The sequence below is a fragment of the Diadema antillarum genome, unplaced genomic scaffold (genome assembly GCF_040938485.1).
Source record: "Diadema antillarum isolate AM-2024a unplaced genomic scaffold, OU_Dant_1.0 seq00001942_RagTag, whole genome shotgun sequence".
Classification (NCBI taxonomy): domain Eukaryota; kingdom Metazoa; phylum Echinodermata; class Echinoidea; order Diadematoida; family Diadematidae; genus Diadema; species Diadema antillarum.
Genome location: NW_027272602.1, coordinates 199,489 through 221,413, shown reverse-complemented (window position 1 = coordinate 221,413; position 21,925 = coordinate 199,489). Strand labels below are relative to the sequence as shown.

Below are 21,925 nucleotides of genomic sequence, written 5' to 3'. Positions count from 1 at the left end.
GGCACAACATAATTATTATCTCCTTGGGCACACCAGACTCATTAAACATGTTACAGTTATATTTTGAGGATTCCTTGAAATATAGTCATTTCTTTTGGTCTTTTTTTTAGCTTCTTCATGATGTGTTGCTTCGATATGACCTTTCACCGATATCGTGCCATTATGCTTTTCGCGCCATTAGTTGTACGATTAACCTGCAAATTACCTAATATTCATCCCCGTGACACCCGTTCAATATGGACATACTACTCTTGAAATGAATTCACTTCCTGGTTTGGTTTTGCAGGGTTCTTCTCTCTCTCCTTCGTCCTCCCTCTAGTTCCGCTTCCGTTTCCTCTTCCTCTTCCTCTGAACCCGGTCAGTATGCATACCGCACCCCCTCCCACCTTTCGATATCCCTCCAAATACTTCAACCATTCCCTTTCTCTCCTTATTTTCTCACTCACCCCCTCACCCCTTCCTCCCTCCATCTCCTCCTCACTATCCCTCCCTCTCGCACCTCCTTTGGTGTGAAAACTTGCTCTATTACTTCCCCGCCTCCGCTCTTGCGGGTGCATGAGCTCGACAAGTCGTCGAAGGCACTTCCCCCCGCCATGGGCAGATCCATGCGAGCGCTGCATGTTATCCGGGAAACATTCGCAGAAAGGACCACATAACTGTAGCTTGTCCGAGATAAACTGTGATATACTTCGGAGATTGTATATAGTCGAGTGGTCGTTACAATATCGATGCAACAGATTCTCTTGGTGGTTGATGATCTTGTTCGAGTTCACCACAACCGAAAGGTAAGTTTCTTTATGTAACTCTCTACAACGCGACCGTGCATCATAAGACCAACAAAAAGCACTGATTTTGTGTGAGCACTGAAAATAGGTGAAATTGGTTAACCTAGCAAATTTTGAGTTTTCATATTTTGCTACTGCTTTGAAATCTAGCATTAATCTTGGTCAGAATGAGTTAATAAGAAATGTTCAATTTCAGCTTAATTTACTCCCTTAATCGTTGTTGCTCCGGTGGTTTCAATTCTGTTTTATCCCATTCATCCCACATCTAGCTCGGCTTAGTAAAGATTTTAAGCGCTTGAATAGACCCTGTACTTCAGACATGTCAGAGGCTCTTTTTTCACTTCACACTTTTCCAGGGTATTTGCTTTCTTTCCAATAAATTAGGATAGGTTAAGAGAGTCTATTTGAATTGAGTTGTACATCATTTTAAAGATTAAGGTCTGCTCTTCCAGGATCTGCTCTTAACTAGAAATCCCTGTATGGCGACCTTTTTTTTTTTGTGGTCTGTGATGAAGGGTCACCTATACATGAAGGGTTTGTTTGCAAAAACCGATAAGTCCATTTTTGAAGATTTTGAAGTACGATCTCTGTCATAAAGTACAGATTAATACCTTTTAAATGATATATTGGTCACTACATATAAAGGTATATTTTTGAAGTTATGGCCAAAAGAAGCAAAAAATTTCTTATTATTCTCTTTATTTTTCTTGACCTTTAATCGCAAATATCTCCATTTGGCAAATATGGACTTATAGGTTTTTGCAAACAAACTCTTCACATGTAGATGGTTTGATATATTTCCTACTGGTCATAATCATTATACGCTTCACTTTTCTTTTTCTTTTCTTTTTTTTCCGTCTGACATAAAAGAAGAATGCAAGGCAGAATTATCCAAATTTTGGATCGGTAACTATTAACATTTTCTCAATCAAAAAGGTGCAAACGTTTACCTAACAGATAAACACGCGCACATGCACCCACGTACTAGTAATTCTCACATAAATTTAATGACACACACACAGATTCCGTCTATTAAGTCCCACTCCACAACGCTTACCTGTACACAATGTATAACAGGAAATTCACTTTCACATAATCACTCGCCTTTTCCTTTTGATAGAATGTGTGTTCGGGATGGGACTGTTGGCAATATACCATTGCCATGATTGTATGTCTGTTTCGGTCGCCATCCAAGTCTAGTTCTGCATATATTGCGTGTTAGTGTCATTCGGCATTGCTATCTCTCCAGACCTGTAACATATGATTATATATTATGTAATTTCGCTGCTCTGCGATTTACTAGCACTGCACTGATCTGTTACTTCTTATAGTGTGATTGGATATTTCGTATCTATCTGCTACTTGACTGTATCTGCATGGAAGAAAGCAAATCAAAACCATTCACATGTCATAAGATAAAAACAAAACCAATACACTCCAAACTAAGTGTGAAGAGTGTGAAGAAGATGATAACAGTTTAAGAAGAAAAGTAGAAACAGATGAAATTGACGTGAGGAATACAAATATGTGATTCAAAGCTGTAATTAGTTTTTTGTTTGTTTTTTGTGTTTTTTGGGGGTGTTTTTGGCAATCAAATTTTGCCTCTATCTCCATAGGGCCTTTGATTACTGCAATCAAGGCTATTCATATACTCAACATTCGTGACATTTGTTTTGCCAGCAGTGGCAGGAAACTAATTTTACACTGTCAAGAAAAAAATTAAAAAAAATCTTTCACACTCTTTGTAGTTATTTGTCAACATAATGTTATATCTACCAATCTTTATACATGTTTCACTTTGTGCTTGTTTGAAGGATCGCTGAGATGAATTGAATTGTCGCGCGCTTACATCAATTTTATGCTACATTTTCAGGTCATCAGATTCTGCCAAAAACCTTTTTTTTTTCTTCTTGTTAGATTCTGCCAAACTTTGATAAGCAGGGTGCCTACTGTCAATCTATTGAACATTTTCTTTCTTTCTTTTCTTTTGGAATAGCATCAAACATACATTTCGTTTATGGACCAGGTCCTGCGCAATGAACTTTGTTTTGCTGAGAGAGCGGTATGTAGTTGCAAAGATTATTGCTTTGTTTTGTTGTGTTTGGTTATTATGTTTGTTTATTTGCTTTGTTTTGTGTGGGGTTTTTTTACGGTTACTCTATATGTGAATATGATCTTATGATGGATCTGTATTGTTTTAAGCACCAAGTGAAAACGAAAGAATTAGCCTGGAAATCTGAGGGATCAGAGCATACGATGTTCGATACGATACCATTCATTTAAGAATAACCTGAAAAAAAAAGAAGGGAATAGAAAAACTCTGTAAGCACGATACGTGTCTGTTAGAAAGTCATTATCTAGTGTTTCACTTTTGCGTCATATCTACCGAGGTACATATAAACCGATGTACTTTCATATTTGGCTCACTATTAGCGGTCTGCATGAGTGCCATAACGGAAGAGACCCCCACCTTTCTATGGTGTCAGGAGCATTAGAGCCTGTTTGTGATGGCAATAAATCTACAATAGATTGACCAAGTCTTTTCTGCTGTTTTTATTTGGCATCATTGATAGCATTTTCTCCTTTCCATTGTCGACGTTTAACACTGTCTGTCGTTGTCTGTTGTTTATACGATTTTTGATCAATCGTATAAAATCACCCTTATGATAAAAAATTGAATCATAACAAAAACATGAATGAATGAAGTGAATAATATACAAGGAAAGAATTGAAATAAAGAGTCGTGTTTCCCTCATAATCTCGGCTGCGCAAATACTTATATGGCTACGAATGTACGTATTATGCCATTCATTGATGTCGAAAACAGAAAAAGATGGGCAGACTTTCGCGTCACTGCACTTTAAGAGTGACGATAAAAGATCTTGGATCATGGAGACACGAAACACATTTTACAAAAGTTGGGACTTTGCGTCCATTACCGAAGTTATTGCTAAAATGCAATGGCAAACAATAATAAAATAAAAGTACTGATGAGATGTAATTTGAGTAAGGATCGGCATTATTTGGAACAAACGCAGCTATCAATGTGGCTATAGAATAGATAAAAGCCTATACAACCAGTGACTTCATAATGATGCTTCCTATGAGGAAAATATAGATTTAATTTGACTTTATTCAATTTGATTGATTCATTAAGCAAAGGCTAAGGAAGGAGATGAAGAGGAGGAGGGATGAGGAAAAAGAAGAAAAAAGAAAGAAAAGAAAAAGAAGAAGAAGAATGAGAAGAAGAAAACCCGATGCGCAATGCTGTATACGAAAGAGTTACACCTGCAGTACTCAACGACAATTCCTTTGTGACACAGATAAAACATAACTCTACAGACAACGTGCATACCTACAGCTATCCGTAGCTTTCTGTTTCCTAGCACTATTCGTTAAATTGATTGTATCTTTCATGGCAAGAATTCTCGGTGTCTGTCCGTCTGTCTCTCGCTCTTTCTAAAGTTCTATTTCTCCAATTCTGTCTCTTTCTTTATCTTTCTCTCTTGGTATTGAATAAGCCATAAATATTTTAGATAGGAAGTCATTCAACATGTCTTTAAGTCGGAAGAGCTATCAAACTGTACTGGTTGCGTGACTCTGCAGTCAAGTGCGTACAATTTCTCTTGTATGATTCTTTGATAAATCAAAATTCACTTACTTCCCATGTAGTCGAGGGAGACATTATCAACACATTCAACACAAATAATAGTATAATCCTGGGTATCGCTGGATTAAAACGGAGTAAAAGAATGAATGAATGAATAAATGAATAAATAAATAAATAAATTAATTAATGAATAGATGAATATATAAATAAACAAATGAATTAAATAAATAAATAAATAAATAAATAATAACAAGAAATGAAACAAATGAATAAAAATAAAAAAGTAAGCTGTTCATTCAAGTCTTCGTTAGGTCTAATTTCGTAAAGAGCACATTGGGTGTAGAACGCTATGGTCACGTGAGATATGTAGTTAATTTGCTGTTCCTGTAGAATTAATTAGGTTTCTGATTTACCGACGTTCGAGCCCTACTAACGCGCGTTCTTCTCATGTGACCGATTTTATTCCAGATCTAACTTTCGTGGATCTGTCTCACTTCGACCCTTTATGACAAACATTTCTCTCAGAATTAAAGGGGATGGCTAGTAACTGATCATTGGGAATCAGTGGGTATGCTTGGGAATTATTGTTCGGATCCTTGTGGGATTCATTTAAGAGTACATAATATATCTATTGTTGTGTGAAAATTATTTGCTTCAGAATGGTCTCATATTCAAGTAATGTGCAGTTTAATGTTTCCAGGTTAGCATGCCTGTACAGTGTCAGGGCGATCGTTAACGGCCCGTTAACGAAATTGATAATCCCACTGATTCCCACTTTTCAGTTATACTAACCATCCCCTTTAAGCGTCCTCTAACAAGAGTTCATTGTGTTTCAGAATTCAGCCAAGTTCATTCTATATAATACATTTATATTCCAATAGCAACAGCCAATCAGGAAGCTGGATTTTTGTCGTTACCATACAACAATTGTCACTCCAGCAAGAATTGTTATCGTGTGATTTTTTTTTTAATGGGGCCCAGATCACAGCAGCCATACAATTTACCGCTTACATAGTAACACATCGTGCTTTAAGGATTGGATTATCATTTTTTCCGTTATCGGCAGTTGTCGATTCACTGTCATACTTATGTAGGGACATCACATTGTATTTTCCTGTCCTGGCCAAACGTCTCTGTAATCTTTGACCCTTGATTGAGGTTTTATCTAAACCTTAATTTACGACACGAAATGCCAACTTTTTTATTTCATTTTCTTTTCATTTTCTTAGTCTGTATGCACTTCTACATAGTATGTCGTAGATTGATTTAGAACTTCCGTGAAACGTGTGACCAGGATGTGATCGTTGCTCCATTGTCGTTGATTGGTACCGTGATTAACAGCACCGTTGACTCAACAATTTCGTTGCAAACGATATTGAGCATCGATGCGATTGATATAGGTCCTACACGGGAGATAGATACGTGTCATGTTAGATTGACAGATAGACAGATTTAACAGTGAGAAAGATGAAGAGATATTAAGTAATTCCATCTCTTCACTGATATGACTGGCTTGAAGAACAGATGACAAATTGTGGTCATTAGCTTAGAACATTAAAGACAAAGGATTCAGATTCATGTAGGCCTAAATATAATGCGTAGCATTTTAAAACAGTTACTGGTCCTGGCAATCTCTATATCTGTATTAAGAGGAGCGCCTTTACCATTGGAAGGTTAACGTTCCTTAAAGAAAACAGTGCTGGCAGTGGCAGCAGTTGAAAGAAAAACAAAACAAAACAAAAACGAGACGAAACCGAAGGAACATCATAAAAGTTCCCTATTGAATGAACGTTGAAGAAAAATAGAAACAAAATTGTGGTAATGTTATCGCTCTTGAAAAATGGAACATAATAATTTCTCCTCATACATTAATCTGAGTTCTGTGACTCTATACCAGCAACCTGACCAGGGACAGGGACAAAACAGGAATTATGAGGAAGCATGACGAATAAACTACTCTTAGCAATTGTTATTGTTGGCGCGCTACACGAAAAAAAAAAATATATTATAGATATATCTGCCGCACAAAGAGGAAATTCGTACAAGGAACGGCTCACCTGCTTTCTTTTCGTTTTTCTTTTCTTTTTCTGAATTGTTCTTCCTTTCAAAACGCGTCAGAGGTGTTTAGATGATTGAAAATAGCTTAGCTTTGCGTCTTCAGATCTCGGCTCGGCAATAGGCTTGGATATAGGGTTACCAATGAGTTCTAATAAGATGGGAGGGAATAGTCGAGCAATCAGTATACTTATAGCACGGTTAATACGCATTTTGCGTAAGCCTCTTCAGCAAATATGTGGACAGGAAGTGTAATTGGTGTAAGTGATGGACAAGAAATTGGAGAGGTAGTGGTAAATGACTTGTGATGAAACTGGTGATAATTGATAACATCACATCTTTATTCCTTTTTAAGTACATTTTTTTTAAATGATCTCCATCTCAACACAATAACATTGTGCAAAATGTACATACAAGTAAAGAAATTTCAACATATCAAAAAAGTATATAGAAAAGGGGGTATACACCAAACTTCAAAGACGGGGATCATACAAGTAAGTATTACAGTGATAGATTAATCATAGGATGGAGATGGCGGGGACCCACTGAAAAGCAAAGCTCGTAGAATGTGGGTACCCCAGTAATTACAAAGTATTCTTTGCTTCGTGTTATTGCTTGCTGTTATCTTCTCCTCCTCCTCCACCTACATCATGGTCATGATGGTGTTAATCAATCAGCTTCATGTATCATTATGTGGTTTCGTAACATCAGACTATTATTGGAGGAGCACATGTGACGTCTCGAGAATCTATTTGTGTGATAAAAGCCGTAACAGGGAGTTCCCCGGAATTATAACAGCAATGCGATGTGACCCGTGATTTCCGTACAGAAAATAAGCGAGATAGAGAGAAAGCGCTGTTATAGGACCCAATGATTTTTCATCCTTGTCAAGGAGACCCATAATTGCCCCAAATAATCGGAGCGTAAAGATATGAATTCTTTGTTGGCAGTGGAAGAATACATCTATGATGTATGTATGTATGTATGTATGTATGTATGTATACATGTATGTATGTATGTCTATGTATGTATATACTGTCGAAGATTCACATGAGCAGGTGGGGCTGAAGGCAAGATTGCAGGAAAACAATCAGTTTACCCTATGTAGGTACACCTTGCTCTCATCATTAAGACAATACACCACGAGTTTCATTATCATTATCATTTACGTCATTTCATGTAAAAGATACATATTTAAACACGACATTATAGATTTATATCGTTTCTTCCTATTCCGAGTGTTTTTAAAAATAGAACATTGATAAGCACATTACTATAATGTACTCATTGTTTCGATACTTCATAATGTACTCATTGTTTTGATACATAGATACCGCTGTGAGGAAGGCGTGAGTTTATTTTAACGTTTGTTTCTTTGTTGTTAAAACATTTTTTTTTCTACAATAATATATTCATCCGTGTTTAGCCGACCTTCTCAAAACATTTCCCCTAGAAGTGAAGACGGAGAAGGCTACTCAGCAACCTTGTAAGGAAGTGTCGGACAAGCCACTGGAGGCCTCGACCGACCCACTGGGAGGAAGCGATGTGGAAGCCACTTGGCATTTATGAGGCAAACCTTCCCTAAATATGGCAGTCACACCTGTAAACGAACATTGCCATGCCTCCAAAGTCTGGACTGAATGAGCAGAAATAAAAACAAAACGAAACAAAACAAAACCAGGACTAGGTAACTGGACTTGAATGTTGTCATAACAAATAAATTGATATTTCAATCACCTCTTGAAAATAATTTGTTTCTACTTCTACACCGAACACAATCAAAATGGCGTAAAGAGGAAGCAATAAAGAGTAGAATCTTGTTATCGTCAAAATATGTATATTAAAGGGTGTGTACAGTTCTGGTCGAGGTGAGGATTTAGCATTTAACGTTTAGCGAGATATTCAGAAACCACTCTATGAGATATCAAAGAGCATGCAATTCTAAGTGGTATCAAAAGTTTTTGATGAAAATCGGTTTTGAAATGGCTGAGAGCTCAAAAATCATGGTGAACCAAAGAGATCCTAATAAAAGGCTTTGCCTGTCGCCTTTTATTATCATCACTTTTTGGGATATCTCAGCCATTTGAAAACCAATTTTTATCAAACAAACGTTGAATCCTTCTTCAAATTACATGCACATCCTCTTTCATATTTCATAAGAGGTTTCTCATTATCTCACTAAGGAATGTTCAAAACCTGAATCCCTACCTCAACCAGTACTGTACAGTCCGTTTAATCTGCCTTATATCGCATTTATTTGGCTACCATCTTGATAAAAAATTATTGGCTTATCGGGTGAAATCAAATCAAATAGAAAAAGCAACTGATAAAGAGGAGTGACTCGCATAATAAGGTGATTTCGTTGAGAGATAAGAAATGCCATATTTCTTTTTAAACGAAATTAATGTAAAATATACAATTACTACCAACTCCTTCTTGAATTCCAAGTACACAGTGTCTTTCATGTCTACTCCTATGTCACTAAGTGTATAGCAATAGTCAGCAAACGGTATCAACCTATCACATTGTGCAATTTCGATAAAAAAAACAACTGTTTTACTTAATCACAGATAATAGTGTTATCTGTACTGGAAATTCATTTGAAATTCGTGTTAAACTTCTGATCTCGATACAAATCATCGACACTTTGACAATCTACATCAGGGCCTACCAACCTACAGGGCGCTACATACTTCCGAAAGTCTATGACCAGCTTCTCGAATGTCACGTGATAAAGAAAAAGGCAAGTCATTCCGCTGATGAAGGTTGTAGCGTTGACAGCTGAAAATTGAGGAAGTAAATATTTGTATTAATGATCAACAGTTTAATACCAATTTTAGATGATAATTCTATAGCGTTAGTTTGTGACGATTGTGGAGCGTCTGTAGAAAACCGGGAATCATGCAAAAAGAATATAATTATTTTATGAAAGAACAAAAAGCGTAGTTCATTCTATTGACAGCGATTGAAAAATGAGATTGTCCATGAGGTTTTTTCCCTCCACCCCCTTCTCTCATAGCAAATATTATATACCTTTAAAATATAACAAACAAATTCATTTTTATACAAGTACGATATACAGTTAAGATAGAAGTGAAATTGATGAAAATCAAACCGTGAGTCACACAAGATAGTCATCAGTGGTATGGGAGTTAGCGCTGACGCTAACTTTTATATTTTCTTTTTAAAATCAATTTCTCTATCTTGCCCTAAATCTCCTACAATTTCCTCAGAAGAACATTATGTTGAATCTATCCTTGGAAAAATGTTCCACAACATGCTTATCGCTTAATTGAATGTGATCCCATCCTTAAACATGCACGTATAATGTTAAAAAGATATGAATTGAAAAACTGAAACTGCACTGGTCTTAGACTCGAGACACAGTGAACAGTTCCAGCACGTTTATTTTCATATTTCATTTGACATCAAGATACATCACAAAAAGAATGCAAACAAGCAAGATACAAAATATGATATCAATCGGGTCATGAATAGAAAGTGTGTCAGCATACACTATGTACATAAGACAATTCTCTATAACGTGTGAAATATGATGGAACCGCAAAAGCAAAGCTTGTAAACGCAGGTTCCAGGAAAAAAAATATCAATGTAAATTTACTATACAATCAGTGGAGATAGGACACAAAGTAATAATGACGAAACTATATGAAAGCTAAAATATCAGGGTACAAAGGGAAGAAGAGATAAAAGAGAAGAAAAAGAAAAAGGAAAAACAAAACAAGAACCCAAGGAATAAGAACTGAGTGAAAAAATAGCATATAGATACACAAGTATACGAGCACATAAGTTCATAACGAGTTCAAAATGTAAATATATACTCATGTAGTGATTATATAATGGGAACATAGAATATGCATATGTTAAAAAAAGTCCCACGGTATAATGTAGAAAACAAAATTAATCTATGGAATAATCTGAAGTAATAACCAGGGAGTCAGTATAACTTATTTTGACGAAGGCGGTTCCTCGAGAATGAAAGGAATAATAATGATACATATAAACATCTTAAATAGATCTTAAAGGGATAGTACAGCATTGGTGGAGATGAGAATTGGGCTTTTAACTTTTGCGAGATACCAAGAAAACACTTATGAAATAGTACAGAGAATAATATTTAAAGAGGAATTCAAAGTTTATTTGATGAAAATCGGGTTTGGAATGACTGAAACATCCAAAAACTAAGTAAAACAAAGCGATCGTAATAAAAGATGGGTCCCACACTTTATTAGAATCGCTCTGTTTTGGATATCTCAGCCATTTCAAAACCAATTTTCATCAAATAAACGTTGAATTCCTCATGGAATTACATGCTAATTCATATTTCATAAGAGGTTTCTCATTATCTCACCAAAAACTACTAGAAACCTGAAATTAGGTCCCATCCAAAACAATACGATCCCCTTAAATAAATCTTGAATAGATCATAAATAGATCTAAAAGCAGACAGATGTATGAGCATTTGAATATGCAAGTCAATTGATGGTAATGCAAATAGTTTGATGCCGTACACTCATAACATAACATAGCATAACATAACATTCAGTAAGTGACACAATTTAACTTATCTTTTGCTTACACAATTAACATGAAGTAACAAACAATCCATCAACAAGCAGGTAAATAAACAAATGCATGAATTAGCAAACGGATTATAACTGATGTGCATGTATAGGCTCCTAGCTATTTTCTGAATCAAGGATAGGGAACAAGATATTTCTGGCCATCAGATTTTGTCAACAGAAAGTTTTCCTGCAAGGGGGGGGGGGGACTTGTTCCCTCACAATATGTAACAATGAATTGTCTCACTAGTTATATTGCATAGAGGATTTATAGTCGTTCATCAAAAAATATTAAGTGAACAGCAGGCGTCGTCTTGAAAGGACACAATAATTATCTTTTTGTTTCCCCTTAACCCCCTTAATAGGAATCGCGTAAAGACACTTTTAGCCGCGGGAACTCCTTGGTAATCCTTGCACACTTAGTTCAATAAGATTATTTTTGTTTTTATTTTTTGCATTGTATATAGTTTTAGTCTGATAGTTTAAAGGCACCAAGTCCACTTCCAGACACCTCTAGACGATTTTAAGATATCTCCTGATGCTAATGCTGTAATAATCTGATAAAAAGTTAAAGTTTGAGACATGGAACAAGTTGTTTAAACTAAGTGTACTTTCTTGCCAGGATTTTTTTTTCCTTTCTTTAATCTCAGATGGAGACGCGTTTGTGTCAGGAAGCAAGACTAATCAAACTTTCCGGACGCCCTCCGCGATTCTTGAAATATATACCCTGGGTCACTCCGTATTAGCATCAACTGTTCTTGCTGTTTTTTCCCCCGATCATTAGCTCTTCCTTCTCGTTGAAAATTGAACGTACAACATGGGTCACGTGAGCTGGGTTTGTTTTTGACAGAAGAATCGAGAAGTACATTGCACAACTGAATGCATTTGATTAAAACATAGGAAAGTTATGGAACATTAACGTTTGAAATGATTTGACGAGACTATTGATTAAAAAGGACCATTGTAGGAAAAGGAAGCGACGTCATAAACCAGGGCTCGACACTAACGGTGGCCCGGTGGCCCGGGGCCACCAAAAATGAAAGTCGGGCCACCAAATCTTAAAAAAGGGCAAATTTGGTGGCCCGCCTCGGGCCACCAAAATCTTTTGAAAAGCATGTCAATAAATTCGTAACTTTTTGCGCCGGAAATTAGCAGTTAAATTTGTTCAAAGGATGGATGAAAAGGACTGAATGAATGCCTGAGAGTGAGTGTTGCAAGTTTGTTGAAGTTTTAAGTAGATATGTCCAACTTCTAATTCTTACTATCATAAGTCTTAAATATTTGACTCATTAAAAAAAAAGGACTTTTAATGTTTTTTATTATTGTTTTTTTTCGGGACACCAAATTTTTCTCTCGGGCCACCAAAAATTTGAAATTTAGGATGGGCCACCAAACAAAAAAGTTAGTGTCGAGCCATGCATAAACTCACATGTGCACAATTAGTATCGGCTCAGACAGGCATAGGTCAGAAAAAAATCTTATTCTTAATTAGTTTTTTATAGGAGCTGTACAATCCTTTCCTCCTCAGAGCCATCAGAACAACCCAAACTTTCAAACAAGATTTTCCTTTGTAACTTTATGGTGACGTCATGTCCAAACAACAGGATTATGTGAAGATTTACCCACAGGTCAATGAAAGACATACCCACACTTTTGTAATGAATTATAATGTGCTGTTTGTTATGAGGGGGTTCAATTGAGATCGCCAGACTTTTAGAACAACGTTTATCTAGCACTCGATGCCCACCTGACAAGCAGTTAAAGCACATTTAAAGACAATGTGTTCGGGAAGAAATCTCTGCGCCAAACAATTCAACGTCCTTTGTCGAAACCATGGTAACGCAAGATCAACGCTCAGCACCTGACCTTAGTACCGACAGATGTCAGATCAGTGAAGGAAAACTTTGTTCATATCGAGAGTTCCTCAATAAACCGGAAATGGACAATACATACACGACATATATATACTTGGAACATTTCCGTCAACACTGTATAGATGTCAGGTTCCAAACTAGCTCGTTCAACATTTTCGAAGGCCAGCCCTTCGTCTAGGAGGGAAATCTTGACAATATCCCTGTGACATCATTTTCTGATAAAATGTTGACAGAACTGAGATAGTAAGGTCGTCTGTACAACTATTCATTTCATTATAACTGATCTAAAAGGAAATGCAATGGTAGATGATGAATGCATAAAGAACGGTAATGCCTCTGGTGCACGAAAATCTTCAAGTATCATTTACACAACAGATTTGCTGAAGCTTTACATAAAATATTCTGTCCAAGACATTTCCTTTTCCAAATAGATTCTTATGTCTTCGAGTACTGACATTTAATTCTTCGTTTTTTCTTCCCTCACAGGTAGGCTAATGGAGATTCTTTTTTTTTAATCCGATCGTGTATTGCGGTATGCACACATTTCGTTTTTATATATTGATAATAATGATGGTAGTGATGATGATGATGATGATAACTACATTTATATTGAACATTTAAATGATGATACCCAGAATTAAGCAAAAATAAGGAACCTTACTCCGTCTACTTATGGATTCTATTTTTAAACTTTCATTTTTAGCGTGCCTTTTTTGGCAGACTTCCGAAAAATAAAATATTGGTAAGACGCCAAAGATAAGAGTTGTTTATTGCCAAAAGAAAACCTGCCCACATGGGGTCAAAATGAAAGTCAGACTCCATATGATGTTAATATGAATTTACCCTTTTATTCAGGTAAATAACCATGGGGCAGAGAGGCTCTAAAAGCGACGAGGCAGCCACAACTGTCAGACCAATAACGACTCGTCGAGAAACCACGACTGCTGCCACTACGACCCCGGTCCTCACGACTACCGTCACCACTCAGCCTTCGACAACCATTTCGACGACGGTGCCCTCAACACACCCTTTCGCAAACTATCCGTTCGGTAGTAAGTCGAGCACGAAAGCCACGACCTCTCCACTGCACGTCGGGCATGGTATCAGCACGTCGTCATTGCACACGGCACCGAGCACAACCACGTCATCATTGCACGTGTCACCATCGGTGACGTCAATCTACAATTCGCATGACATAGTTAGAAACTCTTGTAAGCATGAATTGAACACAATGACCCCTCTTTTCTAGGAGAGAAATGAACATCATCATAAATGTTTGAACCTGACTTAGAATGTTGACTTATCATATAGGATTCGTTCGAATTGTTAGTTTGGCATGTACGTTTCTGATGATGTGTGTGGGTGTATAAACTGCTGTGTGCTAAGATGCATGTATAATTACGGAATTGAGTTAGAATTGAGGATTTCCGTGTGATGCAAGTGTTTCCGTGACATAGACTGTTCATGATGAAATTGGAAGTATGTGCAACTTCATGGGTATCATACATTGTTTGCGTCTGGAGTAGGGACATCCTTGTTTTTGTAAGTCCTAACAATGAAAATATAATTCAGGGTACCAACGAGTATAAGCATGACAGACACTGTGGTTCTTACCATGTCACGACGTGAAGTCTGGACCGCATGAGAAAAATTAAACACACAAAGATCACTAAAAGAGATAAGTAACTTCGTTCTTAAGATGAATGATTGAGATTTGTCATCACAAGGAATAAAATCTCTTAAGATAGACTTTCACATTTTGGAATTGTCACATTCACCTGACTCTCAGTAATTGTCTGGTGATAATTGTGATTTTTGTTCCTTTTACTTAAAAAATACACTCAAATAAAATTTTCTCAGTAAGGTAGAAAAGCTTCCATACGAGTAAAGTTTTGAAGTTCAGATGCGAACAAACTTAAAAGACATTAAGCATTTAGAATTTGAGTCAACATACCGTGACATTATGTTTTGATTAAACAGGAGAGCTGAAAATCTAAGGTTTATTCAAAATGTTAGACAAACAGTCCAACAGTACACAGTATGCATGTCTGTGTGTCTGTACTCAACTATTCTACAATCGTAAGAATTACAGTTCGATTTACAGTTGTATAAAGTATGATGATAGTTCAGAATATCATAGTACATTCTGCTTAAAATCTCAAAGAGAAGTATACAAGTCCTACCGAATATACCTATACAGTCACTGACATTCGTACCTGTCGTACCACGAGTTCTCATATAGGCAACATTACGTGATACGGTATAGATAGATATACTTGTGAATATATAAACCTCTGAACTCACACTTGAAACATGACATGGCCTAAACTTGTCATAATTACGCGATTATTATGTCTTCTTTTTAATTGCACATATTCACTGTACGTCCATGTTGTTTTGCTTGATATGTTTCTCTGTGTTAGATGTAACGTGCGATTTCACATAAACTTAAGTCAATATATATGGTAATCGCGATTAGTAAGTATATTCAAGTCCACTACCAAAAACAACAACAACAACAACAACAACAAAAGATGCTTCACATTTTGTCACCTTTTCCCTCTAGCTCGCACAGTCAATATTACCGTTTTCCTAGGTACGTTGAAGCTGGAATTACTAGCTCATTTCACCAAAGAATAACGAAGCAAAGTACGATTATTAATATACAGCCCAAATCTGTGTCTTATTTTCGTTTTACATTTTGTTTTCTCATATTCAGCCTACGTCCTGCCCTTGGCCATTGCACTCTCGTCGTCACTTCTTATTCTGGCGCTGGTTGTTGTTGCTTTGGTCTGTCGGAAAAAAGAGTGAGTGATCTTCATAACCGTTATTCTTTTTCTCTTTCTTTTCAAGCAAGAATATATATCTGCGCCTTTGAATGTTTCTGTGACAAATATATGGCGCCATACAAATGCTGTGGATCATCATCATCATCATCATATATCTATATAATATAAAAAACGATTGTCTGTTTTGTCTGCATATCTCTGTAAATTCTCTACCTCCCCCCCCCCCCTCGATCATGTTTGATGTTGATGCTTCTGCTATGGTAATCTAGATTCTACGTGCGTTCTGCACGTCTTGTATGATTTGAGAATCAATTTATTCCCCTAGTGACCAGAATTTTTGTTAAAAGCCTGTCCTAGAAAACAACTATCACTGGGTGCACGTTTGATCAGACTCGGGACAAAACAAAAGCAGCAAATGTACATCATATAAGACAGAAGAATATAAAATCAAGAAACCTATCGAATTCTAGACAGACATTCAGTGTGAGAATATTACTATTGGAGACGCCTGTACAGTCAATCTCGGCTAAGCTAATCTCACGCAAGTCGAAAAATTGGCTGAGTCGAAGACCCCCCCCCCCCCCCCATGTTAATTCCATTGATTAAGTCCAAATTCTTGTAAGTCGGAGGATTTTATCCTGTCCCATCGGATTCGACGTATATGCCAGTATGACTATATTGGATGTGCGAAATGTATATCGATAGTTTATTTTGTGTGTGTGTGTGTGTGTTGTGTTGTGTTTTTTTTCTTTTAATCGGTAATTTGTAAGAGCTAGATGTCCGGTAATGAATGGATCGCACTCGCACTGTACAAGCTATAACCTACATTGTTGATCAGCCACCTGAGGTGTAAAGGTTATTTTGCCTTCTTGATTGTGATGTCTGCCTTAATAATACATGTTTGAAACAGATGCAACAGTTTTGTTAATACCATCACTTCAAGGTCTGCAACATATCGGTCCTTAATCTGCTGAATATGAACATTAATTGATCTATTGATTGACAAAGGCCCTGGAAATGATTATTTCAAGTAAAAATATTATCATGACGGTCACCTATCGAGTCTTCATTCTTACTATACCACAACCATTTTAATTGTCAGGAGATCTGTGAAACATTTGGAGAAGGGTTGTGGTTCCCCATGCCGAGCCTCCGCCCAGGTGTTTCCTAACGTCACTTTTGGATCTTCTGATTCAATTGACTGCTCGTCCAATCATATCTATGTTGACCATCTGGACAACGAGTCTAAATTCAGCGACGGAGGGTACGCCTACGTGCCGAAAATCACATCAGGATCTGCAGGTGGTCCGTCGACTGGATGTACGCCCTCCGCGTTGACAGAGAAGACAGTTGATAGGGGAAGTCCCGATGGAAAAATAAAATCCTTTCACATTCAGGGTAAGGCCGATTTCAGCCCGTGTGTAAATTGGCACGGCAGTTCACGTGTCATTATGAAAACAAGCTAATAAATAAAAAATGTAGACAAAACAAACAAACAAACAATCAAATAATAATCACTGAATGAACATCTCGCAAAATAAAGGACATACACTCATACACACACATGATGATGCAAAAATAATATTGATATGGTTCATATTATGCACATGACAACGATGGCAAAGAGAAAAAAAAACATTAATTGAGTGAGTTTTATACCGACGTTTTAGAATGCAGGTGTATGACATTTTGGGGTTCAAAAATTAAAGGTATTGTTTACCATTTGCAGATGAAAAAAAAAAACAGTTTTAGTGTTTCAAAATGATTCTAAAATGCGTTAGGGAAAGAAACAACCAATGAAAAGATATTAATCAGTATAATCAATGTGAAGTATTATTAAATGTGCAAAATGTAAACAGTGGTTATAATAAAAATCTTAATTGTTTCTTAAATATACCGTCTACACTTATGGTTTAATGAAATAAAATTAATTGTAATATCTCCTTACATTTTAGGCTTTATTGCGAATTTTTTATTTGGGATATTATGCACTGTGATACAACTAGCCAAAACATTATCATCAAGTGTGTATACTCAAACATTTCTATTTAATAACTGCTCCCAATGGTAAACAGTACCTTTGATCATATCTTCTTTAACTTCCATACAGGTATATCAGATGACGTTTTTGGCGATGAAGATCAGTACAATCTTCTGTTTGAAGAGAAGTCTGCTGCCCTCAAAGTCGCCGTAGCTAACAGCTATGAGAACGCCCCCTTTCACGGCCTTTATGCTAATTACGACTCGATCAAGGATACGCCATTGGCTACGTCCTGTGACCTCAGGAATCAGTTGACCAATCAGCAGACAGAATCGACATCGCTCAAGGGGGATTCTACGTCGCTCAGCAACCGGGACTCCGGACACGACACCGGTAGCCTGTCTTCGTCAACGGGAATGTGTCGGGATCATCCCTCCCTCTCCGAGGCCAGCCATAGCAGCGGTGTCGACCAGGACGTTGATGTCGTGTACGAGAACACCTCGAGAAGTCGATCTGGAACTAGCAAAAGCGCGATGGGCGGCGAGCCCAAGTACTATGTCTTGGAAAGACCGTCGGACGAGGGAGTCTGTTCGACGTGCGAGGACAGTGGGATGATCGACAACGTTCTCTATCAATCCATTACAGAATAGTTTCACATTCTATGAGGTTTACTAAAGCTAACTGCGCTTTTATCCGATGTTTCCTTTGAATGCTTTTCATGCGTGTGTGTCATTAAGACTGGGGCTTAATGCTTTCTGACGTGAAAGCCTTCAAGACGGTCACATGATACAGAGGACTCCCGTTATAACGAAGTCCTCGTAACCAGCAGTTTTCTTTCGTTATATCTTGGATCACAAAATTTGGACAGAAGCTTATATGAGACCCTGCATCACAAACCGAACTAAAAGTCGCCAGGCATGACTTTTTAGTTAAGGGCAGACTCTGAAAGTGCAGACTTTAAGCTTTAAAATGATGTATAACTCAATTGAAATGGACTCCCCTTACCTGTCCTGATATTGGAAAGAAAACACACACTCTGGAAAGTGTGAACTGAGAAAAGAGGCTTTGAAGTACTGGGTCTATTCAAACGCTTAATCTTTACTGACCTGCGCTAGCTATGCGATGAATGGAACAAAAATCAGGATGTCAACTCCCGGAGCAACAACAATGAAGGGATTATCAAATTAAGCGGAAATTAAGCATGCTTTATTAACACATTCTGTAGATAATTAATGCCAACTTTCAATGCAGCGGCCTCTTTCTTTCCAAAGTTATTTGAGATAAAAGTGAAAATTATGGACAGGGTTTTTAAGAAATTAAAGGTATTAGCCCACATTTGTAAACCTGCAGCAATCGGTCTCATAGTTAGCATGGAGTTTGGGTATGATTGCAGTAACACCTGTGCAAATTTCGTTCCACTTAGTCCATTACTTTCATAAGAATAAATGAAAATGCACCGTATGCATGCGTATAACGCTCGCTATCTCCGGTCCACGTACGTACTACATGCATGCGATACATGTGTAAGTTACATGTACGTAGCTAGCCCGCGCTCGTAATTCGATTTTGGGTCGGGTTGACCCGGTTTGAAAATTGATTTTAAAACAATGATTTTCTCTCTTTTATCGAATGGTATAGACAAAGAGCAACAGGTGAGGTATGTTACTGTTATAACTTGTACTTGAAGTCATATTTGACCTGTTTTATGCAGTTTTGATTTTCGTGGGTTTGCAAATGTGGGCTAGTACCTTTAAAAGAGGACTCTGTAAGAAACACCTACTCACATCATTCCCTTAAAAAGTGTTCGATAAAAATTGCCAAAAAAAAACAAACAGTTCCTGTTCGTTTTATGATCCCAAATTTTAGTATAATGTATAAGAAGACTAGCTCTATTAGAAAATATGTAAAACTCAATATTGGCTTGGTTGACCCAGTTCACCTATTTTCAGTCCTAACACAAAATCAGTGCTTGTGACTTTTTGCTTGCTTTGTGATGCACGGTCACATATAGGCTTACAATACTGTATATACATGATTTAATGTTACCACAGCCTACAAGGTTCGAATGTTTTGGGTTTTTTGTGTGAAAAGTTATTGACATAATTAGTCTTTCACGCTTTCCTGCAAGGATTCTTACAACGCGCGCACATGAAAACAATCATGTTCAATGCAATCTGTATCACAACCTCTCGAATCGATGCAGGTGCACTATCTATATGACTGGATGGAAACAGGCGAGTGTGTGAACAAAAAGAAAATCCACTGCTGCAAATGATATAAAAAAATACTCTTGTAGTGTCGAAAATATACTGTATATTGTGCTTAATTACTGCAAAGTAGCAAATGAATGCCATGGTTTTGCTTAAATTTCAAAACTTCAGCAACGTTGAGGAGGGGTGGGAAGCTGGTCGAATCCTTATTGAAATGGCAGGAAACCTACTAAGAAGGATTACATTTCTTAATGACCTAATAATTTCTTACTGACCTTATTTCGTGTTTCATTCTATAGTCATTATGATTTAGGTCACTCCATATTGGCTGTATGAGATGGATTTGTGAAACAGAAATTCAATTTCAATTCAATGTCCATTTATTTTCATGTTTCTCCGTGAAAAATACGTAAAATACATCAAAATATAATAAAATGAAATAATACATTATATTCAGGTAGGAAGCATAGTAAATAATACAATCTATAGAACATAGTGGGCAATCTATGAAAGTTGATATCTGTGAATAAATGCTAATAGAATATGATGGAACCTACTTTTAAAAGCAGATTTTTTGAGCGTAGGTCACAGGATTAATAATCGAGTGTAAAGATTACATGACACGGGTGCAACAAATTACCAAAACATAGAAACCACAGTAGTTTCTCTACAGATGGAACTCTATCAGATGACGAGCGAGCCAGTGGTTTGTCATGGAGAGCGGGATGGGACTGATACACATACACTGTAAAAACATCGGTGTTAGACTTAACACCATGGGTGTTAAATTTAACACCGACCAAGTGTTAATAGAGGACCACACCCACAGGTGTAGAAAATGCACTGTGATGGTGTTGAAAAGTGTTCACCTGACATTTCGTGGTGTTCATGTGACACTGTACCTGGTGATATTTTGACACTGTACTGGTGTTAATTAAAAAATGACACCACATGGTGTTGATTTGATATTTGTTGGTGTCAATATCAATGGCTTAACACCCGTCCAGCTTCAATAAGAGACCACACCAGCTGGTGTTACTGTGGTGTAAATTTATTTTCACATTTTTCAAAAATCTAGTATTTTAATGTAAAATTCTTGATCGTCTTGTTTAAATTAAAAATCAACAAGAAGTGCAGTTACTAAGAAACTCTTCAAAAAACAGTTTTATATTTGGAAATGACACCCGGAGGTGTTAATTCAACACCATAAATGAGCACCGAAAATTTAACACCAGCTCGGTGTTCACTGTTTAACACCGGACTTTTTGCAGTGTACATACATACATACATACATACACACATACGTACATACATAAACACACAATTACATACAGACGTACTAACATAATAGTATACATACATGTAGGTTCATTCATACATACAAACGCGCACTTTCACGTGCATATTACACATCCAGATTTCTATAGGCTACTATCTCACACGAAGCAATCACATCTTCAATTCATTTCTTGTTGTGCGAGTTTATTTCATTCTTTAAAAGAAGAGAGAGATAAGTTGTGTAAACGGAATCATGTATTGGCATGTACAAAGCTTACTTCACTAACTTATCGGAGAATAAATTGAACGATGTGACATGTATAGATTATCATCACATGTCCTATCTATACTCGCTCAAGTGGACCAAGAAAATTAAACACCATTATGAGATTGCTTGAAACCATAGTTTCAAAATTTTCTACAGTTAGATATAATTACCAATATAGACTGTCGGCCATCTTCGCAAATCAACATGACATTTGCAACAACAACAACAAAAAATGCCTTCGTTGAGTGGGCTGAAATGAACCGGAAGTACTCCAATTGTTATAGTACAATGCACTTCCGTTATAAAGGAGTAAAGGGACCTGCGGTTTTCTTTCGTTATATCGAAATTTCGAACGGTAAAGTATAAAGATAAAAAAGATAATTTGGGGGCCTGTATTTTTACTTCGCTGTAACAAGAATCCCGTTATATCGGTGTTCGCCTACTAGTGAACTGTACAGTCAATGTGGTCGACTGGAAAGCGCGATTCACCCC

The 21,925-nt window shown here is 37.0% G+C and overlaps 1 protein-coding gene across 1 annotated transcript; it reads left to right on the top strand.

The window, feature by feature from the left end:
- The first annotated feature begins 642 nt into the window (after positions 1-642).
- On the top strand, positions 643-18,327 carry LOC139713293 (uncharacterized). Its single transcript, XM_071625037.1, has 5 exons — positions 643-785; positions 13,763-14,118; positions 15,627-15,714; positions 16,799-17,094; positions 17,807-18,327. Exons 2-5 carry the CDS (start codon positions 13,773-13,775, stop codon positions 18,325-18,327), a joined length of 1,251 nt encoding a protein of 416 aa, XP_071481138.1. The 5' UTR covers positions 643-785; positions 13,763-13,772.
- Positions 18,328-21,925: the final 3,598 nt, after the last annotated feature.